This window comes from Pan paniscus, chromosome 9, assembly GCF_029289425.2.
Source record: "Pan paniscus chromosome 9, NHGRI_mPanPan1-v2.0_pri, whole genome shotgun sequence".
NCBI classification, from domain to species: domain Eukaryota; kingdom Metazoa; phylum Chordata; class Mammalia; order Primates; family Hominidae; genus Pan; species Pan paniscus.
In genome coordinates this window covers 2,994,764-3,019,945 of record NC_073258.2, presented here as the reverse complement: position 1 = coordinate 3,019,945, position 25,182 = coordinate 2,994,764, and the positions used below count along the sequence as shown (strand labels likewise).

The window sequence follows — 25,182 nt, the reverse complement described above, 5'->3', positions numbered from 1 at the left end:
CTGACACCCCCCCCACCCCGCCTCTTCCCATTCGTTTCTTCCCATTGGAACTGGGCTTCCCCAGGAGACACCTTGCCCTGCTCGGTGCTGTTTCCTCTCCGCTGCAGAGAGGGGAAGCTGGGCCCCAGCGCTGCCGAACTGAGTGGCTCTCGGGGGCCCCTTCCTCTCACCCTGAGCAGGCGGCCGGCTTGGTGGGGTCTGCTCTGTGGGTTTCCTTGGCGGGAAGAAAGAGGTTAACTGGCTGGGGAGCCTGGGGCCACTGGGGCAGAAACCCCTCTTCCCCACTCCCCATCAACCCCCAGGAGCCTTCACAGCTGAGTTTGGGCAAGAATTTGTTTAATTCACGTACAAAAGCGCCCTCCCCATCTCCTTGGTCCCTGAGGCCTGGCCATCAGGCCGGGGGGCGTCCGGGGGTGCCCGGCTCAGCAGCAGGCACGCAGGGCCTTGCGGAAGACGTTGCGGAACTCGGCGTTGAAGACAGTGTAGATGACGGGGTTGAGGGCGCTGTTGACGTAGCCCAGCCAGGTGACGGCGCTGACCAGCCGCGGGGGCACGGAGCAGGCAGGACACAGCGCCTGCGTGATGTGCACCACGAAGAAGGGCGTCCAGCACAGCAGGAAGGCCCCTGGGGGCGCCGAGAGCTGCGTTAGCGCCCCCCGCCCATCCGCGTCTCGTAGTCCCCCCCCTCCTCTCCTCCCCGCCCCTCAGGACAGGAACCCACCGACCACCACCGGCAGGACCCTCATGGCCTTGCGCTCCCGGCCGGTGATCTTGGCACGCCGCCTCCTGCGGGTCTGGGGTGGGAGCGCGGCGGCTCTGACGGCGTCGGGGGGCGCACAGTTGGAGGCGCAGGGGTCCGGGGGGAGGACGGGCGCGGCGGGCGCACAGTCGGGGCCACAGGGATCCCGGGGAAGGCCGGGCGCGGCGGGCGCACAGTCGGGGCCGTAGGGACCCTGGGGAAGGCCGGGCGCCGGGGACGCGCAGTCGGGGCTACAGGGACCCTGGGGAAGGCCGGGCGCGGGGGGCGCACAGTCAGGGACGCAGAGGTCCTGGGGGAGGCGGGGCGCGGGGGGCGTGGGGGAAGGCGGGCCAGGGCCGCTGGGTCGGCGGAGCGCGCGGCCGTGCAGCTTGGCGCGACGTGCCACCTCCCAGCGCTGCAGGCCGCGGAACGTGGCCCAGTAGAGCAGCAGCATGAGCGGGCAGGGTAGGAAGAAGGAGCACACGGACGAGTAGACCACGTAGTCGCGGTCCTCCAGGCGGCACACGGCGGGGTCGCGGCCGCGCACGTCGTTGAGGCCGCACAGTACGGGCGCCGCTACCGCCGCGGACAGCAGCCACGTGGCGCCGATGAGCAGCAGCTGCCGGCGGCTCCCACCCTGCCGGTTGTAGCGCAGCGGCACGGCCACGGCCACGAACCTGCGGGGAGCGCCGAGGGGGCGCCGGAAAGCGCGGAGGCCGCGGTGAGGGCGGCGGCGGCGGGAGGGGCGCGGGGGCGCGGGCGGGGAGGGCGGCGCACCTGTCCACGCTGATGGCGCACAGGTTGAAGATGGAGGCGGTGCACAGCATGACGTCCATGGCCATGAGGGCGTCGCACAGGCGGGGGCTCAGCAGCCACGCGCCACCCTGGACCTGCGCGGCGACACCACAGACCCTGAGGTTTCCCAGCCACCGCGGGCCCTAGTGAGCCCCCCACTCTTATGGGTAGTTCCAGGGGTGAATATGGAGAAGGGGGCCCGGCTGTGAGCCAGAGGCCAGAGGACGGGGCAGGGAAACACCCCTTCTCCACTCAGATCTCCCTTTGAGTTAGGGTCTCGCTGTGTCACCGCGGCTGGAGTGCTGTGGCTCCATCATGGCTCACTGTAGCCTGGAACTCCTGAGCTCAAGCGATCCTCCCACCTCAGTCTCCAGAGTAGCTGGGACTACAGCCGCGCGCCACCACCCCCGGCTGATTTGTTTTTCTTTTTGTTTTTTGAGACGGAGTTTCGCTCTTGTTGCCCAGGCTGGAGTGCAGTGGTGCGATCTCAACTCACTGCAACCTCCGCCTCCCAGGTTTAAGCGATTCTCCCGCCTCAGCTCCCCCGAATAGCTGGGACAACAGCTGCAGCCACCACCCCCGGCTGATATTTTTAAATTTTTTGTAGAGACCGGGCCTGGTATGTTTCCCAGGCTGGTCTCAAACTCTTGGGCTCAAGCTGCCCTCCTGCCTTTGCCTCCCAAAGTCGGGATTACAGGCGTGAGCCACCGCTCCTGGCCTTGGTCTCCCTTTTGTTACAAACATGAGCACGGCCTGGGGAATTCCCTGGGGGCGGGCCTGATGTCGTCGGGCTCAAAGGGAGCCCCCTCCCCAGCCTGGGGTAGGCAGGGTCCCCGCTGGGCCTAGAAGCGAAGCTGGCTGCTCTGTCCCTCAGGGCATGAGCCAGCCTGTCTCGTGAAGTTCTCCGTGGGAGACTCGGGCACGTTAATTCATTTCTGTTTCTTCATCTGTAAGACAAGGGTGATGATAGTATCCACATCATAATTGTCTTGAAAATAAATTATAATTAAAAATATGAAGACCGTGCCCAGTGCCCAGCGTAGGACTCCACGTGGAGTGACTCTCTCCAAGGGCAAAGGAGCAGGCAGCCCCTCTAATCCCTTCCCGCCGATTTGGGAAGATTAGGAGCTTAAACGTCGTCACTGTGACGTCTGCGGCTCGAAAGGAGCACAGGTCATGCGTGTCCCGTGCTGCTGGTCTCTGCCCCAGCCACCTAGATTCACTGTGTCCATCAAGGGGAAACCTCGAGTCCCCCTCCCCCACAGTCCGGGACACGGCGTCTCCAGCTCAGCCCTAAGCTGCTTTTCTCTGGCCACAGAGGGGCTGGCACCAAGGCCAACCCACTCGAGGGCCAGACCTGGTGTGGAGTGTGGGCTCCCTCCCCCAATTCCCCCTCAGGCTTCCCCCCAGGGTTCTCAGCAGGGACCTGGTCCCCACACACCCTCTCCTCCCCTGGGTTTTGTCCAGCCCAGGTCTCCCCTGCGAGCTGTGAGCCTCCTTCTGGGGGTGTGCCAGCATCTGCACTAGGTGTGCGTGGTGGGCAGTGGCTGTGGCCGTGTGCAGTGTGTGTGTCCCACGGCAGCCAGGGGGCTGAGCCTGCATCTGCCTGTCTGTCCAGCTGGCTGCCCTGGAGGTGAAATCCAGCTACAGAGGGGACTGGGCTTGACAAAGTCGCCTGTTTCTGGGGTCCCTGGATAGAAGGACGGGCATCTCCTGGATAGCAGACGCCAAGACAGAGGGGGAAGGAGGAGAGGAACGAGGGTCGGGGGACAGACAGCGCAGTGGGTGGAAGGTCGCGAGGTGGCGGCGGTGGGTGTATCGCCGAGGGACAAGGCGCAGCGCCCCTGCCGCCGCCCCAGCTGGAAGCTCCGCACCAGAAAGGGGCCGGGTCACGCCGGGTCCTCCGCAGGGACAGGGACGGGGAACCGAGGAGCAGGTGAGGATGCTCGTGCGGCCGGACGCGGCTCACCTCGGAGTAGACGAAGAGCGGCAGCACCAGGAGAGCAAGGAGGAGGTCGGCGGCCGCCAGGCTCACGATGAAGGAGTTGGTGGGCGTCTGCAGGGCGCGCTCGGTGGCCACGCTCACGCACACGAGCGAGTTCCCCGCGAGCACCGCGCCGATGAGCAGCACGCCCCCCACCAGCGCCGCCGCGCCCTGCCCAGCCAGCCCCGCAGATGCCCCCGCGGCCGGCCCGCGCCCAGCCAGCAGCCCGTCCGCGTCCGCGGTGCTGCGGTTCCCCATGGCGCGCCGGCCCCCACGCGCCCGGGCGGGCGCTGAGCACCGCGAACAACGCCGGGTCGCAAGCCGGGGAGTCCCTCCCCTCGGGCACGCCCCGGCCGGACCCTGGTCCCGCCCCCGACCCGCCCCGGCTCAGGGGGGCCCCCGCGGCGCTCCACCGTGAGCCCAGTATTTGCTCATCTTGGAATTCTGCGCAGGGAGAGACGGGCACGTGGACGAATGCGGCGGCCCAAAGAGACGGGAATGAAGCGAGGTGGTGGCCACGGGCAGGCCAGCATCGCCCGGCGCCGCGCGGGGTCCGCAACCCGAGAAACCGACAAGGATGGAGGGGCGGCCAGACCAGGCCCTGAAGCGCGCGGGCATCGACGCCAGCGCCATCCTACCCGGCCCGTGCGTGCGTCCCGGCCCTCGGGCGCTCACCCTAGTCCACCTGGTATCTGGCAAAACCTTCCCCCCCAGGCCCGTTCCGCCAGACGCAGAAAGACCTGAGCTCAGGCTCTGCCCGCCTCCCCCGCGGACTCGCCTCGACCTCGTGTGCACCCTCCACGCCCGCTCCTCCTGCCCCCGACTCCGCGCCCGACTCAACCGCCGACGCCTAGCTCATACCGCCGCCCCCCCCCCAGCAGCCTCTGGTCCTCAGCCCCCGCGACCACCACGGTCAGCCGCGGCCCCACCCGTTGCACAGTTGATCCTCGCGTGGCCGCCTCCGAAACTGGGCGGACAGCTGAGCGGTCGACCCCGCTCCCTCCTCCATTCCCTCTGGCCCAAGACCCTGAGCTAGGTAGGCGCCCCTCTGACCCTGGGCAGGGGGTCCCGGGACCGGACAGTAGGTTGAGCTCGCGAGGAGGCCAGGAGAAAGACACGACAGGCCGTGGTAGGTTCCAAACGTGCAGAAGAGAAAGTGCTTGCAAAGCACAGCAGAGAATTCTATGGACTCTTCATCAAAGAGGGGTGACCTGTGACCTGAGAGGTATTTTCTGTCGTCTGTCACTAAGGGGCCTAGAAGACACTAAAAGGGGGCACCACTCTGTGGGACCCCAGGCGGTGCACATCCTGATGCTCTAGTCTGTTTCTGGGAGGCCTGGAGTGGAGGGGCTGTGCCAGGAATTGAGGCCCCTGACCTCAAAGGTCTGGAGGACACGGGCTAGACGGAGGCGCTGACAGGGTGTGCGTTAAAGGGAGAAATGAGGACTCTGAGAAGGAGCAGGCACGGTGAGCTTCACAGGGCAAGGTCACCGGGTCTGCAGGGGAAGGGCCTGCACCAGGGACAGGTGTGCACAGGCATCAGGTACGGCCGCAGCCAGGCTCAGTCCCTCTTGTGCAGATCAGTCTGCTGCCCTTGTGAACCCTTGAGCAAAAGAAGTCACCACAGAAGAGACTGGGACAGTGGAAGTTTCTTCTCTCCCAGGATGGAACCGGGGAGGGTGGCCCTGGGGTCTCCAGCTGGGCGCCAAACGGTGAGTCCAGCCCAGCCTCTGGTCGGCTTAGAGTTCCTTCAAGTGGCCCCCAAGATGTCTGCGACCACCAAGAGTGAAAACAAAGCTAGGCGGAGAAAGGATGTGTGCAGTACACATCTCTGACACACAGATCCAGAAACAATGGAAACAATGAGAAAAGACAGACAACCCCAATTTCTTTTTTTTTTTTTTTTTTTGAGATGGAGTTTCACTCTTATCACCCAGGCTGGAGTGCAGCAGCACAATCTTGGCTCACTGCAACCTCCGTCTCCCGGGTTCAAGCGATTCTCCTGCCTCAGCCTTCTGAGTAGCTGGGATTATAGGCGCCCGCCACCACGCCCGGCTAATTTTTTTGTATTTTTAGTAGAGACGGGGTTTCATCATATTGGCCAGGCCGGTCTCGAACTCCTGACCTCAGGTGATCCACCTGCCTCAGCTTCCTGAAGTGCTGGGATTACAGGTGTGAGCCACTGCCCCCAGCCTATACTAAACTTCTGTTGTTTATCTGAAAATCAAATGTAACTGGATGTGATCACATCTCACTGCAATCATGGCTCACTGCAGCCTCAATCTCCTGGGCTCAAGTGATCCTCTGGCCTCAGCCTCCTGTACAACTGAGACTACAGATGCGTGGTGCCACACCCAGCTAATTTTCTTATTTTTTGTAGAGGCGGGGTCTCGCCATGTTAGCCCAGCTGGTCTCAAACTCCTGGGCTCAAATGATCCTCCCACTTCAGCCTCTCCAAGTGCTGTGATTACAGGCATGAGCCACACAGCCAGCCTAAACAATTTTTAATAAGGACCTCCACTCCTACCTTACACATTAAAAAATTAACTCAAATATGCTGTCAGGAGAATCAAAAGACACAGACCAGGAAACGATATTTGCAAATGGCCACATCCGGCAACGTTTTTTCCATTTTAGTGTAGTAGGACGTCGTTGATGGCTACTCATGTTTGACCACTTTTCCCATGTGCCTGTTAACTGTCAGCATGCCCTCTTCTGGAATGTGCCTGTTAAAAATCTTTGCTTTTGTTAAAAATTGGGTTGTCTACGCCAGGCGCAGTGGCTCACGCCTCTAATCCCAGCACGTTGGGAGGCCGAGGCAGGTGGATCACCAGGTCAGGAGTTCAAGACCAGCCTGGCCAACATAGTGAAACCACGTCTCTACTAAAAATACAAATAATTGGCCAGGCATGGTGACTCACGCCTGCAATCCCAGCACTTTGGGAGGCCGAGGCAGGCAGATCACAAGGTCAGGAGATCGAGACCATCCTGGCTAACACGGTGAAACCCTGTCTCTACTAAAAAATACAAAAAAAATTAGCCGGGCGTGGTGGCGGGCACCTGTAATCCCATCTACTGAGGAGGCTGAGGCAGGAGAATGGCATGAACCCGGGAGGCGGAGATTGCAGTAAGCCAAGATTGCGCCACTGCGCTCCAGCCTGGGTGACAGAGCAAGACTCCGTCTCAAAAAAAAAAATTAGCCGGGCGTGGTGGTGTGCACCTGTAATCCCAGCTGCTTGGCAGGCTGAGGAAGGAGAATCGCTTGAACCCAGGAGGCAGAGGTTGCGGTGAGCGGAGATCACATTATTGCACTCTGGCCTGGGCGACAGAGCAAGACTCTGTGTCAAAAAATAAATAGGCCGGGCGAGGTGGCTCATGCCTGTAATCCCAGCACTTTGGGAGGCCGAGGCAGGCAGATCACAAAGTCAGGAGATCGAGACCATCCTGGCTAACACAGTGAAACCCCGTCTCTACTAAAAATACAAAAAATTAGCCGGGCGTGGTGGCAGGCACCTGTAGTCCCAGCTACTCGGGAGGCTCAGGCAAGGGAATGGCGTGAACCCGGGAGGCAGAGCTTGCTGTGAGCCAAGATGATGCCACTGCACTCCAGCGTGGGCGACAGAGCGAGACTGCGTCTCAAAATAAATAAATAAATAAATAAAAAATAAATAAAAATAAAAAAAGAAACAAAATTTTTTTAAAAATTAGCAATCATATATCCAGCAAATGGCTGGTATACAAAAAAGATTAATAATTCTCAAAACTCAACAGTAATGATATCACGAAAAGAAAATTCCAAATGAGTATCCTTTATGAATATAGATGCAAAAGTTCTCGAAAAAATATGAGCAAACACAGTCCCTTTTAAAGCGCTGCCTGCCAGAAAAGCAGCATTTTTTTTTTTTTTTGAGATGGAGTCTCACTCTGTCACCCAGGGCTGGAGTGCAGTGGTGTGATCTCGGCTCACCACAACCTCTGCCTCCTGGGTTCACGCTATTCTCCTGCCTCAGCCTCCTGAACAGCTGGGACTACAGGCACGCGCCACCACGCCCAGCTAATTTTGGTATTTTTAGTAGAGACAGGGTTTCACTATGTTGGCCAGACTGGTCTCAAACTCCTGACCTCATGATCCGCCCACTTTGGCCTCCCAAAGTGCTGGGGTTACAGGTGTGAGCCAGTGCCTGGCCGAAAAACAGCATTTTTTAAAGGATTATGTACCATAACCCAGTGGGATTTATCCCAGGAATGCAAGGGTGAATGAACAGACGAAATTCAATGTCATACGCCACATTAACAGAATGGAGAAAAACCCACGCGATCATCCCAACTGATGCAGAAAAAACCATTTCATAAAATTCAAAACCCTTGGCCGGGTGCGGTGGCTCACGCCTGTAATCCCAGCACTTTGGGAGGCCGAGGTGGGCGGATCACGAGGTCAGGAGATCGATTCTGTCCTGGCTAACACGGTGAAACCCCGTCTCTACTAAAAATACAAAAAAATTAGCCGGGCGTGGTGGCAGGCGCCTGTGGTCCCAGCTGAGGTCGGGAGGCTGAGGCAGGAGAATGGCGTGAACCCGGGAGTGGAGCTTGCAGTGAGCCAAGATTGCGCCACTGCGCTCCAGCCTGGGCGACAGAGGGAGACTCTGTCTCAAAAAAAAAAAAAAAAAAAAATTCAAAACCCTTTCATGATAATAAGACTCAATAAACTAGGAATAGAAACAAACTTCATCAGGCCGGGCGCCGTGACTCATGCCTGTAATCCCAGCACTTCAGAAGGCCGAGGCGGGTGGATCACTTGAGATCAGGAGTTCAAGACCAGATGCCCAACATGTTGAAATCCCATCTCCACTAAAAATACGAAAATTAAAATTAGCTGGGCATGGTGGCGCACGCCTACAGTCCCAGCTACTCAGGAGGCTGAGACACAAGAATTACATGAATCCAGGAGGTGGAGGCTACAGTGAGACGAGATCGCACCACTGCACTCCACCCTGAATGACAGAGGGGGACTGTCTCAAACAAACAAACAAAATACAAACACAGCTAACGTCATACTCAATGGTGAGAAACAAAAAGCCTTTGAAAGAGACAAGGATGCCCACTGCTGCTGCTTCTGTTCAACATTGTTCTGGACATTCTAGCCAGAGCATTACTCAAGAAAAAGAAATTAAAGGTATCCAAAATTGGAAAAGAAAACTATTTCTACTTGCAGATGACATGGTCTTATGTATAGAAGATCCTCCAAAACAGGCCAGGCTTGGTGGCTCAAGCCTGTAATCCCAGCACTTTGGGAGGCTGAGGCGGGCGGATCTCAAGGTCAGGAGATCGAGACCATCCTGGCTAACATGGTGAAACCCCGTCTCTACTAAAATTACAAAAAATTAGCTGGGAGTGGTGGCGGGCACCTGTCGTCCCAGCTACTCAGGAGGCTGAGGCAGGAGAATGGCATGAACCTGGGAGGCGGGGCTTGCAGTGAGCCGAGATCGTGCCACTGCACTCCAGCCTGGGCAACAGACCAAGACTCTGTCTCAAAAAAAAAAAAAAAAAAAAAAAGAAAGACACCCCATCTCTACTAAAAATACAAACATTAGCTGGGTGTGGTGACGTGAGCCTATAGTCACAGCTTTTTGGGAATCTGAGGTGGGAGGATCCTTTGAGTCCAAGAGGTTGAGGCCGCAGTGAGCTGTGATTGAGCCAATGTATTCCAAGCTGGGCAACAAAGTGAGACCCTGTCTCAAAATAAAATAAATAATGAAAATGAGTAAAGGACTTGAATAGACATTACTTCAAAGAAGATACCCAAATGGCCGGGTTCAGTGGCTCACGCCTGTAATCCCAGCACTTTGGGAGGCCGAGGCAGGCGGATCCCTTGAGGTCAGGAGTTCGAGAACAGTCTGGCCAACATGGTGAAACCCCGTCTCTACTACAAATACAAAAATTAGCTGGGTATGCTGGCGGGTACCCATAATCCCAGCTACTTGGGAGGCGGAGGTGGGACAATCGCTTGATCCTGGGAGGCAGAGGTTACAGTGAGCCAAGAACACACCACTGCACTCCAGCCTGGGCAACAGTGCGAGACTGTCTTAAAAAAAATATGGCTGGGCACGGTGCCTCACATCTGTAATCCCAGCACTTTGGGAGGCCGAGGTGGGCGGATCATGAGGTCAGGAGATGGAGACCATCCTGGCTAACACGGTGAAACCCCATCTTTACTAAAAATACAAAAAAATTAGCCAGGCATGGTGGCGGGCACCTGTAGTCCCAGCTACTCAGGAGGCTGAGGCAAGAGAATTGCCTGAACCTGGGAGGTGGAGGTTGCAATGAGCCGAGATCCCACCATTGCACTCCAGTCTGGGTGACAGAGCGAGACTCCGTCCCCAAAACAAACAAACAAACAAACAAAAAATATACATATGTCACACACAAATGGCCACAAAGCACTTAAAAAGATGCTCAACCTCATTAGTCACTGGGGAAATGCAAATCAAAACCACAGTAAGATACCATTCCATATCCATTAGGATGGCCATGGTAATAAATAAATAAATAAATAAAAATACCAAGTGTTAAGGATGAGGAGACATTCACTGCTGTTGGGAATATAAAATGGTCACTGTGAGAAGAAGTCCAGCAGTTCCTCAACAAGTTTCACGTAGAGTTGCCATATGACTCAGTGGGTATGTTACATACCCAAAAGAAGTGAAAACAGGTGTTCAAATAAAAGCTTGTATGTAAATGTTCACAGCGGCACTATTCACAATATACAAAAGGGGCCGGGCATGGTGGCTCACGCCTGTAATCTCAGCACTTTGGGAGACCGAGGTGGGCAGATTGCTTGAGGCCAGAAGTTCAAGACCAGCCTGGCCAACATGGTGAAACCCCATCTCCACTGAAAATACACAAAGTACTGGCCGGGCACAGTGGCTCATGCCTGTAACCCTAGCACTTTGGGAGGCCGAGGCGGGTGGATCACCTGAGACCTGGAGTTGGAGACCAGCCTTGCCAACAGGGTTAAACCCCGTCTCTACTAAAAATACAAAAATTAGCCGGGCGTGGCAGGTGCCTGTAATCCCAGCTACTTGGGAGGCTGAGGCAGGAGAATAGCTTGAACCCGGGAGGCGGAGGTTGCAGTGAGCTGAGATCAGGTCAGTGCACTCCAGCCTGGGTGACAGAGTGAGTGAGAGTCCATCTCTAAAATAAATAAATAAATAAATATTTTTTAAAAATACAAAAATTAGGGGGTGTGGTGGTGCATGCCTGTAGTCCCACTACTTAGGAGGCTGAGGCAGGGGAATCACTTAAACCTGGTAGGCGGAGGTTGCAGTGAGCGGAGATCGTATACTGCACTCCAGCCTGGGCAACAGAACGAGATTCCGTCTCAAGCAGACAAACAAACAAACACAATATATACAAGGTAGAAATAAACCAAACGTCCTCAGCAGGTGAATGGATGAACCAAATGCAGTGTGATTTTTCCATTAAAATGAATGAAATTCTGGGGCCAGGCGCGGTGGCTCCTGCGTGTAATCCCAGCACTTTGGGAGGCTGAGGCGGGTGGATCACCTGAGGTCAGGAGTTCAAGACAGCCTGACCAATATGGCAAAACCCTGCCATATTGCTGTAATCCCAGCAACTCCAGAGGCTGAGGCAGGAGAATTGCTTGAACCCAGGAGTTGCAGTGGCCAAGATCGCGCCATTGCACTCCAGTCTGGGCAACAAGAGTGAAACTCCATCTCAAAACAAATAAATAAAAATAAAGAAATAAATAAAAATAGTGACCAGGGTCTTGCTATGTTTCCCAGGCTGGTCTCGAAATCCTGGCCTCAAACCATCCTCCTGCCTCACCGTCTCAAGTAGCCAAGACCACAGGCATGTACCACCATGCCCAGCTTTTAGGATTTTATTGGTATGAAATACCCAGAACAGGCAGATCCACAGAGACAGAAAGTAAATTCATTGTTACTCAGGAGCTGAAGGGATGGGGGAAGGGGAGGTAAATGCTTTATGGATTTGAGATTTTCCATCTGGGGAGTAAAAAGTTCTGGAACTAAACAGCGGTGCTGGTTGTATAATTCCGTGACCGTACTAAGTATCACTTCATACTTTAAAATGGCTAAAATGGTAAGTTTCATGTTATGCATATTTTCCCACAATTAAAAAAAAAAAAACTCAGCAGTAGAGAACAATTTAAAAACGGGCAAGAGATGTGAAGATACATTTAACCCACGACAACATGCAAATGGAAACAAGCACCTGGAAAGAGGTTCGGAATCACCCGCCACTGGGGAAATGCAACTAAGACCACAAGGAGGTGTTGCCGCAGAGAGAATGGCTGAAGGTTAAAAATAGCGACTGCAGGGATGTTGACAGTGTGCAGAGAAAGTGAGGCCGGGCGCTGTGGCTCACGCCTGTAATCCCAGTGCTTTGGAAGGCCGAGGCAGGTGGATCACTTGAGGTCAGGAGTTTCAGACCAGCCTGGGCAACATGGTGAAACCCTGTCTCTACTAAAAATATAAAAATTAGCCAGTCATAGTGGCAGGCACCTGTAATCCCAGCTACTTGGAGGGCCGAGGCACAAGAATTGCTTGAAACCGGGAGGCGGAGGTTGCAGTGAGCTGAGATGGCCCCACGGCACTCCAGCCTGGGTGACAGAACGAGACTCCCTCTGAAAAAGAAAGGAAAGAAAGGAAAGAAAGGAAGAAAGGAAGAGAAAGAAAAAAAGAAAGAAAGAAAGAAAAAGAAAAAAAGAAAGAAAGCAAAGCAAGCAAGCCAGCAAGCCAGCCAGCCAGCCCCACATTGCTGGCGGGGCTGTGAAATGATGCAAACGCTGGGGAAAATATTGTGGCTGATTTAACAGACGGATACAGTGCATGACTCGCAACCACAGCAGAACATCAAAGGGCTTGACGGCCATTTCTCCGTGGCTCACAGACACTTGAGAACATGCTCCACATCGCTGGCCATTAGGGAGATGCCAATCAAAACCGCAGCGAGACACCACGTCGCACCCACCGGCATCGTTAGTACACGACAAACAAAAAGCCACAAAGTAGCAAGTGTTGGCGAGGACAAGAACCGTGACCCTGCTGCGCTGCTGGGAAGACTGTTTGGCGTTTCCTCAGAATATTTAACACATAATTACTCTGTCACCCAGCAATTCCCTCATAACTATACACCAAGAACGCTTGAAAACGGGATCGGGAGGGGCCGTTTGCACACCCACGTTCACAGCAGCATTACTCACCATCGCCCCAAAGGGGAGGCAGCCCAGGTGTCCATGAAGAGGCCCACAGATGAGCGGACGCAGTCGATGCGGTGCCTGCACACAGCGGGACACAGTTCCCCACAAAAGGGAAGGAGATTCCCACACAGGCCAGGCCGCGGCGGCGAAGGCGGAGGATGCTGCACTGAGAATCCAGCCGGTCTCCAAAGGACAAATCCCGTGAGGCTCCCCCTGCGCGCAGTCCCTGGAGGCGCTGAATCCACAGACAGAAAGTGGACGGGGCGCCAGGGCTGAGGAGGGGAGGGGGCGTTTGATAGGGACAGAGCTTCATTTTGGGAGGACAGGAGAGTCTGAGAACAGATTTTGGGAGGACGGGAGCGTCTGTGAACGGATTTTGGGAAGACGGGAGCGTCTGTGAACGGATTTTGAGAGGACGGGAGAGTCTGAGAACGGATTTTGGGAGGACGGGAAAGTCTGAGAACGGATGGTGGGGATGGATGCACCGAATGATCCTGAATCAAGCACTTCAAAGCAGATAAAATGGCAACACCGGCCCCCCAACAGTCACGCCACGCTGAAGCTGGAGACGAACTCGCCCCAGCAAGGTGCTCCAGGGGCCTCCGGAACTCCGGCCGCAGCCCCTTCCCCGGGGCCCCCCAGTTCCCCCACAAACCCTCCCACAAGCCCTCCGGCCCCTCCGCCCCCGCGCCCCCCGCAGGCTCCGAGGCTTCGCGGTGCGGTTCCCTCTGCGGGTCCCAGGCCCGCGCTCCGTTCGCCCCCCAGGCCGGGATGTCCCCCTCCCCCAGCCGGCCGAGGGGCGCCAGCGCGGCGGAGGGGGCGGGAGGCCGGGCCGGGGCGACAGCTGGGGGGGCGGCCCTGACCTTCCCGGGATCGCTGGGCGCGGCCGGGCCGTCCCCTTTCCGGGCGCCGCCATAAAGGGGCCTTGCGGGGGCCCGGGCCGTGGCCGCAGCGCTCAGCTCCTGCGCCCCGACCCCGCCATGGCCCCCCGGCCCCTCCTGCTGCTGCTGCTGCTCCTCGGGGGCTCCGCCGCGCGCCCCGCGCCCCCCAGGTGAGCCGCCCGCCAGGCCCGCCCGCCCCCCGGGCCCCACCCGCCCCCAGTGCGCCCTGACCCCGACCCCCGACTGCCCGCAGGGCCCGGCGACACTCAGACGGGACGTTCACCAGCGAGCTCAGCCGCCTGCGGGAGGGCGCGCGGCTCCAGCGGCTGCTACAGGGCCTGGTGGGGAAGCGCAGGTGAGGCCGGGTAGGGTGGGGGGTCCTGGCGTGGTGCCCCAGCAGCAGCGCGACCCCCCCCGCTCCAAGACTAACTCTGTTTTGGGGCGGGGGGCAGCGAGCAGGACGCAGAGAACAGCACGGCCTGGACCAGGCTCGGCGCGGGTCTGCTCTGCCCGTCAGGGTCCAACATGCCCATCCTGCAGGCCTGGTGAGCACCCGCCCCACCGCAGACCCCACTCCAGACCCCACCCCAGACCACTCCTTCTGTCCTGGCCTCCCCGGGTCAGCGCTGGTGGCTACTGGAGGCCCAATTCCAGCAGCGGGGCCGGGGTCCCCAGCCCCAGCCCTCAGACCCTCACGTGCTGTCTCTGCAGGATGCCCCTGGACGGGACCTGGTCTCCCTGGCTGCCCCCTGGGCCCAGGCCTGGGGTTATGGTTTCAGAACCAGCTGGCGCTGCTGCAGAAGGAACCTTGAGGCCCAGATGAGGAAGGAACCCCCTCACCACCTGCCCGGCCCAGGAGCACAGCTGCATTTGGGGTGGGGGGCAGGATGGGGGAGAGGGGGAGGGGTGGTACTTGGCACCAATAAAGGAGGAATCAGACCCAGACGCTGGGAGTTGTCTGTGTCCACTCGGTGTAATCGAGGCAACCCCTGTGTAGCGGGGCTGAGGGATGGATGGAGGCCCATCCACCCAGCAGGGACTGACCACACCCAGCTGCCCTTTACACCTGCAGGCACAGCCGGCCCCTCATCCTTATCTCTGGCATCAGGGCCACCTCCTGTACCTCGACTAAGTACTGCAGGGCCCCGCCCCACCCCTTGTCATCCATTAGGAAACATTCTGGGGCTCAGGGGAGCCCGGACACCCTCTCAGCTCCTGCCCGGGGGCCCATGTGGTCAGTGTTTCTGGAAGGGGTAGTGGGGAGGGTGTGAAGGGGCCAGGGGGGCTCAGGCGGGCAGGAAGAGGGGAGGGTGGAGGTGTCACCTGGGGTGCCAGGAATCCACTCTGGCGTGAGGACTCCGGACCCTCTGTCTTGTGTGGCCTCGGACCAGTGGCTTGACCCCTCAGAGCCTGTGGAGCACGGAGCGTGCAGGGCTTGAAGGCGACCATGGGGGCACCGTGCAGGTTTAGGACACTGAGCCCAGTCCCAGCCATGAGAGGCCAGAAGCTTCGGCGCACAGGCCTGGAGGAGGAGAACTCCACCTCCCCCTCACGACAGCCCCTTCCTCGCCCCGACCCCACCCAGTGGCCTCTCCCTAGAGCTGGGGGCTTGTGGGGGGCCAATGAAAAGAGCAGGGCACGTGTCGAGTCTCACCTCACCCCCTCTGTCGGGCACCAGGGCCCCCCAGGAGCTCCCAGCTGCCCCTCACAGCCCCGCCTTAGCCTCAGTCACTAAGGCCCTGTCCAGCCCCACCCTGAGAAGCCGACTTGTCTCTGGGGCAGGCAGGGGTGTCCCCAGGACACAGTGAGGAGAGCCTTTTCCTTCAGAACCTGCTGTCAGGCAGGGAGGGAGGTGCTTCCTGGGGAACACCCGGGTTCTGAGCCTCAAGGGGTGGCCTTAGGAACTCTGCCTGAGGGAGATCTTAGGGGAGGAGCCAAGCCAGGGCAGCCTGGGCTAGGGAGGCAGGTTCCAGACACCCCGACACCAAGGGCCGAGCCCCCGCCCCCAGCCCCCAGCTTCTCTCCCACACCCTAGCCCTGCCCCTGCCCTGCCCCTACCCCCACGGCACCCATGAGCCGCTCTCCAGTCCCTTCTGCCCTGTGCCTTGGTGCCTGTGACCTGAGCCCCCTGGTTGACTCCTGCACTCAGCCCAACTTGGGCCAAACGACCGCCCCTCCTTCTGGCAGTGGGCTGGACCAGCCGGCCAGCGGGAGCCCCCTTGGCAGAAGCCGGTCGTAAAGGATCATAAACTGGGCGGCGTCTGGCTGGGGCGAAGGTCGCTGAGGTAGGAACTGCGCCAGTCCTAGACGCCAGACCCGCTCGGACCCTCCCGCCAGGTGACAGCCGCCAAGATGGGGTCTTGGGCCCTGCTGTGGCCTCCCCTGCTGTTCACCGGGCTGCTCGTCCGACCCCCGGGGACCACGGCCCAGGCCCAGTGTATGTGCGGGCAGGGGTAGGTGGGGCACGGGCGGCGGGGAGCCAGGGGCTGGGAGGCACTGATCCCTCCTCTGCAACCTTACAGGCTGCGGGCAGGGGTAGGTGGGGCACGGGCGGCGGGGAGCCAGGGGCTGGGAGGCACTGATCCCTCCTCTGCAACCTTACAGACTGCTCTGTGAACAAGGACATCTTTGAAGTAGAGGAGAACACAAATGTCACCGAGCCGCTGGTGGACATCCACGTCCCGGAGGGCCAGGAGGTGACCCTCGGACCCTTGTCCACCCCCTTTGCATTTCGGATCCAGGGAAACCAGCTGTTTCTCAACGTGACTCCTGATTACGAGGTGTGGGCGGCAGGCGGGCGGGATATGGAGGTCCCGGGAGAAGGGCACCTGCATCCTCAGGCCACACCTCCCTCGGGGGCCTAGTTCTATGCCTGCGGGCATCCACTGACACCCATGCTTGGTGGTGCCTGCCCTAGAAGGCTGGGCCATTTCGGGATGAAGCTGCCTGGGCCCACACCCTCAGCACTGACCACTGATGATGGGGACCCTGGGCCAGCGCCTGCCCCCTTGGCCTCAGTCTCCCCACCTGTGGGGCAGGACGGTGACTGCAGACCTGTCTACATCCACAGGAGAACTCACTGCTTGAGGCTCAGCTGCTGTGTCAGAGCGGAGGCACATTGGTGAGTCCCCGCCCCACCCGGCCACCTCTGCTGGGCTCTGCCCTGCCGGTCCAGGACCAGTCTTTGATGACGTCAGCCAGGGTGTGGTTTCAAATGCCACCCCCCGAGGGTGATGCCCACATTTCCTCCAGTCCAGACTCTGCCCTGAGCTGTGGAGTCCCCGTCACTGACCCCTTGTCCAGCAGACACCCCATCCAGTGTGCCCAAGACTCCCACCCACTCCCTCAACCATCCACAAGGAATGCACCTTTATCCTGCCAGTCACGGGGACCACCTTGGTTCCCACTCGCCCTCCCTCCCCACGTGTCCCCCACAGCCCCCCACTGGTAAATCTGTTGGCTGTGCCCCAGCTCGACCCAGAAATCCAGAGTCTGTCCACCTCCAGTCCCATCAGGGCCGGGACACCAGCACTCATTTTGGGAAACTTCCAGCTGGCCCACCGGCTTCCCTGTTGCCCTTTGCCGGCCCCAGTCCACCCCACGTGGCAGAACAGCCCCTGTGGATGTTGTAAACCAAGGCTGCCCAGCCCAACCCAGCCCTCCACGGCTCCTTTCTCACCGAGTCAAACCCAGACGTACTGTGCGGAGGCTCCGCTGCAGCCTCAGGGCTCCCGCCAGGCACGCCCCTCCCTCACCGGCTCAGGACTGCAGTCTTCAGAGAAATCCCAACCACCCTATGCCCTGTTGCATCCCAGCCCCGCTCCCCCAACATCCTGCTTCTTGACCGGCGGCATTTTTTTTTGGCTTTATTAAGGAAAATTGCAGAATCCTGAGGCCAGCACAGGCCCCCTCACCTACCAGCACACAGAGGCTCTGTGCCCTCCACGCACCACGGCACGTCACCCGCACATATCTTGGGATGTGTCTCTGAAAGAGAGAGGCTCTTTTTTGAGACAGAGTCTCACTCTGTCACCCAGGCTGGCATGCAGTGGCGCGATCTCGGCTCACTGCAACTTCCGCCTCCCAGGTCCAAGCGATTCTCCTGCCTCAGCCTCTTGAGTAGCTGGGATTACAAGCATGCGCCACCACGGCCGGCTAATTTTTGTATTTTTAGTAGCGACGGAGTTTCTCCATGTTGGTCAGGCTGGTCTCAAACTCCTGACCTCAGGTGATCTGCCCGCCTCGGCCTCCCAAAGTGCTGGGATTACAGGTGTGAGCCACCGTGCCCGGCTGACAATCCAGTTTCTTCACAAATAAATCTCCAGGAAAAAAGATGGGAGAAAGGGAAAGGTACAGATGAACAGAAACTCAGGAGAATTACCAACCAGGTCCATAATGTGGGCCCTGATTCAAACAAACAATTGTTAAAAAACCCTTCAGAGACCACGGGGAATGTGGCATCCTGGACATTTGAGGTAGAAAGTGACCGCTTTTCCCAGGTGTGACAACGACATTGTGGTTATGTTCTAAAAAGAAGAGTCCTGGCCGGGCGCCGTGGCTCACGCCTGGAATCCCAGCACTTTGGGAGGCCGAGGCGGGTAGATCACCTGAGGTCAAGAGTTCGAGACCAATGTGGCCAAAATGGTGAAACCCCGTCTCTACTAAAAATACAAAAATTAGCTGGGCATGGTGGCAGGCACCTGTAATCCCAGCACTTTGGGAGGCCGAGGTGGGCGGAGGCCGAGGCAGGAGAATCGCTTGAACCAGGGAGGCAGAGGTTGCAGTGAGCCGAGATCACACCACTGTACTCCAGCCTGGGCGACAGAGCGAGACTGTATCCAAAAAAACCCAAAAACCAAAAAACAAAAACAAAAACCAAAAAAAAAAAAACAGAGAAAAGAAAATGGATTGTCTTTCCTCACCTGAGATTCTGCTGGCTGCATCCCCAAGTACCTGCATTATTTTTCTGTGGAGCACCTGCCACCTCCTGGCTTTATAAAGTCCTTTTTGTCTGTTGTTATAAGTCCTGCCAGGACAGGCACCACCAGGCAGAGATTTGTCTCTTGTGATCTCTGAATCCCAACGCCTAGAGCTGTGCAGCCCCCCTGTAGCCCCCCAACAACTGAATGAGCGAGTGGACGGATGGCCGTCGAGGGGTGCACCCCACTCACGGCGGGGACGGGTGGCCGTTGAGGGGTGCACCTCACTCACGGTGGGGACGGGTGGCCGTCGAGGGGTGCACCTCACTTAGGGCGGGGACAGGTGGCCGTTGAGGGGTGCACCTCACTCACGGTGGGGACGGATAGCCGTCGAGGGGTGCACCTCACGACGGGGAGGGGCTGTGGGAGAGGCTGACGGCCACATCCTGCAGGTGACCCAGCTAAGGGTGTTCGTGTCAGTGCTGGACGTCAATGACAATGCCCCTGAATTCCCCTTTAAGACCAAGGAGATAAGGGTGGAGGAGGTGAGGCCAGCGAAGCCGCGGGGGACTGGGCACGGGGGTGTAGGAGCCCAGGGTGAGGGCAGGGGGTGAGTGGTGGCCGGGGGCTCAACCACAGTGGAGGTCCACAGGGGCCAAGAGTGTGGCCGGACCAAGCCCCTCTCCCTCCCCAGGACACGAAAGTGAACTCCACCGTCATCCCTGAGACGCAACTGCAGGCTGAGGACCGCGACAAGGACGACATTCTGTTCTACACCCTCCAGGAAATGACAGCAGTCAGTGCCGCCCGCCCTGCCCCAGCACCAGCCCCTGGCCTCTGACACCCGCAGCCGCCCTCGCCCTCTCAGGCTCTGTCCTCCCTGACCCTCCCCAGGGTGCCAGTGACTACTTCTCCCTGGTGAGTGTAAACCGTCCCGCCCTGAGGCTGGACCGGCCCCTGGACTTCTATGAACGGCCGAACATGACCTTCTGGCTGCTGGTGCGGGTGAGCAGGTCACCCCAGCCCCGAGTCCCACACACTTGAGGCCCCCCTGGCCCCAGCTGCTCCCAGGCCTGATCCAGCACAGCCGTCTGTTGCAGGACACTCCGGGGGAGAATGTGGAACCCAGCCACACTGCCACCGCCACACTAGTGCTGAACGTGGTGCCCGCCGACCTGCGGCCCCCCTGGTTCCTGCCCTGCACCTTCTCAGATGGCTACGTCTGCATTCAAGCTCAGTACCACGGGGCTGTCCCCACGGGGCACATACTGGTAATGGGGAGGGAGGGGCAGTGCACGGGGCAGGGCCTTCCAGGCAGGCTGGACACAGGGACGGCCAGGATCAGGAGAAGAAGGGCGGGGGCGGGGTCAGGGGGTGGGGCCAATTTTGGTTGTGATTTTGAAACAAATACAGACTCTCCTTGTAAACCAATCCTTCCCATCTTGAGGGGGTGACGGAGCAAACCCTGAACACACAGGGAGGAGCGTGGGCCCCAGAGACCGCCTCCAGGCGGTCTCAGGGGCCTGGGGAGGTGGGCCGGGGCCCTGGAGCTCTTAAGGGATGGTGACATCTCTGCCCTGCTGACAGTCACCACTGGGCCCACACAGGCTGTCTGCAAACCTTCCTGGCACCAAGGCACCTGGGGCCACCAAACAGTACATGAGAGGCAGAAATGCAGACCCCGGGAGCCCCCACTTCCTAAATGTTTGCTTACCCGTCAAGACAAGCCTTGTGCAAATGGGACTCAGTATCTTTGGGCAACTTGACTCATTCATTAGTAAGGGACCCACAGGGGTGTTACTGATTGTGATGCTGGGACAAGGGACTATCCTAGGCAGGCAGGGACGCCCGGCCACCAGCGGGACTGGGCCCCTCCTCAGCCAACCCTGCCCTTGATGGGGAGTCAGAGGGGCCAGGCTGGGGCCATCCACCCCAGCCCCACGACGTGCCCTCCCCTCCGCCATCCCTGAAGCCATCTCCCCTCGTCCTGCGTCCTGGACCCATCTACGCTGAGGACGGAGACCGCGGCATCAACCAGCCCATCATCTACAGCATCTTTAGGGGTGAGTGGGGCCCAGCCCTCAACAATGCCCTGTACCCCCTCTGTCCCTGTCTCCATCCCCACCTTGGGCAGAGCTGGCCGGGTCCCTGGGCCTCAGGGGGCCAGGGCTGAGCACTTCCATCATCCTCCCAGGAAATGTGAATGGTACATTCATCATCCACCCAGACTCGGGCAACCTCACCGTGGCCAGGAGTGTCCCCAACCCCATGACCTTCCTTCTGCTGGTGAAGGTGAGGTGGGCACCTGCATGGGGGGCAGGGCAGAGGGGGCAGGGTGGAAGGTAGGGCGGGGGGGTCAGGGCTGGGGGGCCGGGGCAGGGCCCCCAAGTCTGCACCTGCCCTTCCTGAGCCCCAGCCTTCAGCGCCAGCTCCACCTTCAACCCCACTAGTCACTGCTGCCTCCCCCACCTCCAGGGCCAACAGGCCGACCTTGCCCGCTACTCAGTGACCCAGGTCACCGTGGAGGCTGTGGCTGCAGCCGGGAGCCCGCCCCGCTTCCCCCAGAGCCTGTATCGTGGCACCGTGGTGCGTGGCGCTGGAGCGGGCGTTGTGGTCAAGGATGCAGCTGCCCCTTCTCAGCCTCTGAGGATCCAGGCTCAGGACCCGGAGTTCTCGGTAGGGAGTACATCCAAGGCTGATGCCTGCCGCCCCCACTGGCAGCCTTCCTGTTGCCCAGGGTCCCTGGGCCCACCTGGCCTCCCCTCTGTGGGTGGGTCAGGGCTGTACGTGGGAGGCAGCCTGGCCGGGGACTCAATGAGACCCTGTCCAGGACCTCAACTCGGCCATCACATATCGAATTACCAACCACTCACACTTCCGGATGGAGGGAGAGGTTGTGCTGACCACCACCACACTGGCACAGGCGGGAGCCTTCTACGCAGAGGTGCAGGGCAGGGCAGGCGGGCATCTCCAAGGGTGTGGGGCTTAAAGATGTGTCCAGGAGGGACAAGCCCCTTCCTGCCCCAGGTTGAGGCCAACAACACGGTGACCTCTGGCACCGCAACCACAGTCATTGAGATACAAGTTTCCGAACAGGAGCCCCCCTCCACAGGTGAGCCCCCCTCCACAGGTGAGCCCCCAGGGTTCTCCAAATAAGCCCCTTCGGTGGCTCCTTTCCCGCGGTAGGTGTGCAAGGGGCGGGCAGAGGCAAGCCCAAGCACTGTTCCCGGCCCCCAGATGTGCCCCCATCCCCAGAGGCTGGAGGAACAACCGGGCCCTGGACCAGCACCACTTCCGAGGCCCCCAGACCCCCTGCGCCCTCCCAGGGACCCTCCACGACCAGCTCTGGGGGAGGCACAGGCCCTCATCCACCCTCTGGCACAACTCTGAGGCCACCAACCTCGTCCACACCCGGGGGGCCCCCGGGTGCAGAAAACAGCACCTCCCACCAACCAGCCACTCCAGGTGGGGACACAGCACAGACCCCAAAGCCAGGAACCTCTCAGCCGATGCCCCCCGGTGTGGGAACCAGCACCTCCCACCAACCAGCCACACCCAATGGGGGCACAGCACAGACCCCAAAGCCAGGAACCTCTCAGCCGATGCCCCCCAGTGTGGGAACCAGCACCTCCCACCAACCAGCCACACCCGGTGGGGGCACAGCACAGACCCCAGAGCCAGGAACCTCTCAGCCGATGCCCGTCAGCAAGAGCACCCCATCTTCAGGTAGCACCCACTCTGTTGCCTTCCCTCCCTGACTCCGGTCATTGGCTGGTATGGGAAACGCTGTAGGAAGGGTCCACCCCAGGCTGACCTGGCCTGACCATGAAATCCCAAAGAGGAGTCTGTTTGGGACTGACAGACACAGACAGGCCCAAGGCCCCCAGTGAGGTAACCTGTGATGTGTGTAGGACAGAGGCCAGATGTGGGGTCCAGCGAATCCCACGATTCCCACGGCTGCCGCTCACCCTGCAAGTCCCTGCACCTCTTGTGAGCTCCTGTGAGCAGCTTGGCCTCCCGGGGGGGGAGGGGGTGGGCAGGGTCTCAATGGGACACACAGGCCCCTTGAGCCAGGGTCAGCAGAGCCTGAGATTTGGGAGACAGCCCAGGCCTGGGTGGAACCCAAGTGTCCCAAGCCTGGCACAGGTTGGCATGGGAAATGCCTGGGGCACTCAACAGTGCGGGGGTGATGACGTTTTCCACTGCGATGCCAGGTGGCGGCCCCTCGGAGGACAAGCGCTTCTCGGTGGTGGATATGGCGGCCCTGGGCGGGGTGCTGGGTGCGCTGCTGCTGCTGGCTCTCCTTGGCCTCGCCGTCCTTGTCCACAAGCACTATGGCCCCCGGCTCAAGTGCTGCTCTGGCAAAGCTCCGGTGAGGCCCAGGGTGGAGAACAGGGCAGGCGACCAGGCAGGAAGTGGGGGATGGGAGAGGGGAGGGCAGAGGGACAGATGTGGAGATGGAGGAGTGTCCAGCGTGGAATGAGGGTGTGCAGAGGCCAAGGCTGCAGAGACCCAGGGACCCCGCTGACGCCTCGACTCCCGCCTGCAGGAGCCCCAGCCCCAAGGCTTTGACAACCAGGCGTTCCTCCCTGACCACAAGGCCAACTGGGCGCCCGTCCCCAGCCCCACGCACGACCCCAAGCCCGTGGAGGCACTGATGCCCGCAGAGCCCGCGCCCCCCGGCCCCGCCTCCCCAGGCGGTGCCCCCGAGCCCCCCGCAGCGGCCCGAGCTGGCGGAAGCCCCACGGCGGTGAGGTCCATCCTGACCAAGGAGCGGCGGCCGGAGGGCGGGTACAAGGCCGTCTGGTTTGGCGAGGACATCGGGGCGGAGGCAGACGTGGTCGTTCTCAACGCGCCCACCCTGGACATGGATGGCACCAGCGACTCCGGCAGCGGCGACGAGGGCGCGGGGAGGGCTGGGGGTCCCTACGATGCGCCCGGTGGTGATGACTCCTACATCTAAGCGGCCCCTCCACCCTCTCCCCCAGCCGCGCGGGCACTGGAGGTCTCGCTCCCCCAGCCTCCGACCCGAGGCAGAATAAAGCGAGGCTCCCGAAACCCAGGCCATGGCGTGGGGCAGGCGCGTGGGTCCACGGGGGCCCCATTCACTCGGTCCCCCGTCGTCATTAGCGCTTGAGCCCGGGTGTGCAGATGAGGCGGTGGGTCTGACCACGCTGTCCCCACCCCAAGGCTGCAGCACTTCCCGTAAACCACCTGCAGTGCCCGCCGCCTTCCCGAGGCTCTGTGCCAGCTAGTCTGGGAAGTTCCTCTCACGCTCTAACCACAGCCCGAGGGGGGGCTCCCCTCCCCCGACCTGCACCGGAGATCTCAGGCACTCGGCTCAACTCAGACCTCCCGCTCCCGACCCTACACAGAGATTGCCTGGGGAGGCTGAGGAGCCGATGCAAACCCCCAAGGCGACGCACTTGGGAGCCGGTGGTCTCAAACACCTGCCGGGGGTCCTAGTCCCCTTCTGAAATCTACATGCTTGGGTTGGGGCGCAGCAGTAAACACCCCGCCCAGAGACCTGGACTGAGGCGCGCTGGGGGTGGGTGCGCCGTGTGGCCTGAGCAGGAGCCGGACCAGGAGGCCTAGGGGTGAGAGACACATTCCCCTCGCTGCTCCCAAGGCCGGAGCCCAGGCTGGGCGCCCATGCCCAGAACCATCAAGGGGTCCCTTGCGGCTTGTCAGCACTTTCCCTAATGAAAATACACCATTAATTCCTTTCCAAATGTTTTAATTGTAAGAGTATCTGATATTCTTGACTGAACAATGTAAAAAACCCAAAGGGAGCTACGCACGGCGGCTCTCGCCTAAATCCCAGCACTTTGGGAGGCCGAGGTGGGCAGATCACCTGAGGTCGGGAGTTCAACACCAGCCTGACCAACATAGAGAAACCCCGTTTCTACTAAAAATACAAAATTAGCCGGGCGTGGTGGTTCATGCCTGTAATCCCAGCTACTCGGCAGGCTGAGGTAGGAGAATCACTTGAACCCGGGAGGCGGAGGTTGTGGTGGGCCAAGATTGTGCCACCGCACTCCAGCCTGGGCAACAAAAGCGAAACTCCATCTCAAAAAAAGAAACGCAAACGGTGCAGCTGCCCCTTTTTCGAGGCACGTCCACCTCCCCTTACCCACTTCCTTTTTTTTTGAGACTGAGTCTTGCTCTGTCCCCTGGGCTGTAGTGGAGTGGCTCCATCTCGGCTCACCGCAGCCACTCCCAGGGCCCTCCACTCCTCCCTACTCCGCGCTGGCCGGGGCGGGGTTCCGCTGGTCGCATCCAATAGTAAGAACAGGCGGCGCGCGCCCTTCCCGGAAACTCCCGCCTGGCCACGGGACCTCCTGGGCTGCACCTGCAGCTCCTCGGGCCCCGCATCCGGCCCGGCCACCGTAATAAAAGCGCCGGCCCTCCGCTTCCCCGCGAGACGAAACTTCCCGTCCCGGCGGCTCTGGCACCCAGGTACTGGGGACCCCAGACCCACGCGGTGCAGGCCGGGAGCGAGAGCCTCCGTGGGGGCTCCGTGACCCCGGAGGGGTAGAGCCAAGGGCTGGGGGAGCCTGAGAGATGAGGGTCGGGCGGGGAGGGAGGCGGAGGCGGAGACGGGGTTACGCGGAGCTGAGAAC

General features: G+C 59.8%; 3 protein-coding genes across 4 annotated transcripts; 2 read left to right on the top strand and 1 right to left on the bottom strand.

Moving 5' to 3' along the window:
• Positions 1-318: 318 nt before the first annotated feature.
• Positions 319-12,888, bottom strand: DRD4 (dopamine receptor D4). Its single transcript, XM_055093926.2, has 5 exons — positions 12,763-12,888; positions 3,504-12,183; positions 1,517-1,629; positions 722-1,416; positions 319-625 (listed from the first exon to the last, which is right to left on the bottom strand). Exons 2-5 carry the CDS (start codon positions 3,774-3,776, stop codon positions 423-425), a joined length of 1,284 nt encoding a protein of 427 aa, XP_054949901.2. The 5' UTR covers positions 3,777-12,183; positions 12,763-12,888; the 3' UTR covers positions 319-422.
• Positions 12,889-13,206: 318 nt separating this feature from the next.
• SCT (secretin) lies at positions 13,207-15,174 on the top strand. 2 transcript variants are annotated; one of them, XM_063608004.1, is made up of 4 exons: positions 13,207-13,346; positions 13,894-13,995; positions 14,093-14,185; positions 14,352-15,169. In XM_063608004.1, exons 1-4 carry the CDS (start codon positions 13,282-13,284, stop codon positions 14,461-14,463), a joined length of 372 nt encoding a protein of 123 aa, XP_063464074.1. In that variant the 5' UTR covers positions 13,207-13,281; the 3' UTR covers positions 14,464-15,169. The 2 variants fall into 2 exon arrangements, with proteins under 2 accessions (XP_063464074.1, XP_003806075.3); XM_003806027.5 differs by lacking the exon at positions 13,207-13,346 and adding an exon at positions 13,596-13,810 and having other exon boundaries at positions 14,352-15,174.
• A 538-nt stretch (positions 15,175-15,712) lies between these two features.
• CDHR5 (cadherin related family member 5) lies at positions 15,713-24,629 on the top strand. The gene is made up of 15 exons (XM_055093865.2): positions 15,713-16,077; positions 16,245-16,420; positions 16,711-16,761; positions 19,012-19,104; positions 19,254-19,355; positions 19,454-19,564; positions 19,660-19,830; positions 20,532-20,622; positions 20,754-20,851; positions 21,035-21,235; positions 21,390-21,503; positions 21,587-21,671; positions 21,797-22,302; positions 22,656-22,931; positions 23,109-24,629. Exons 1-15 carry the CDS (start codon positions 15,993-15,995, stop codon positions 23,520-23,522), a joined length of 2,574 nt encoding a protein of 857 aa, XP_054949840.1. The 5' UTR covers positions 15,713-15,992; the 3' UTR covers positions 23,523-24,629.
• Positions 24,630-25,182: the final 553 nt, after the last annotated feature.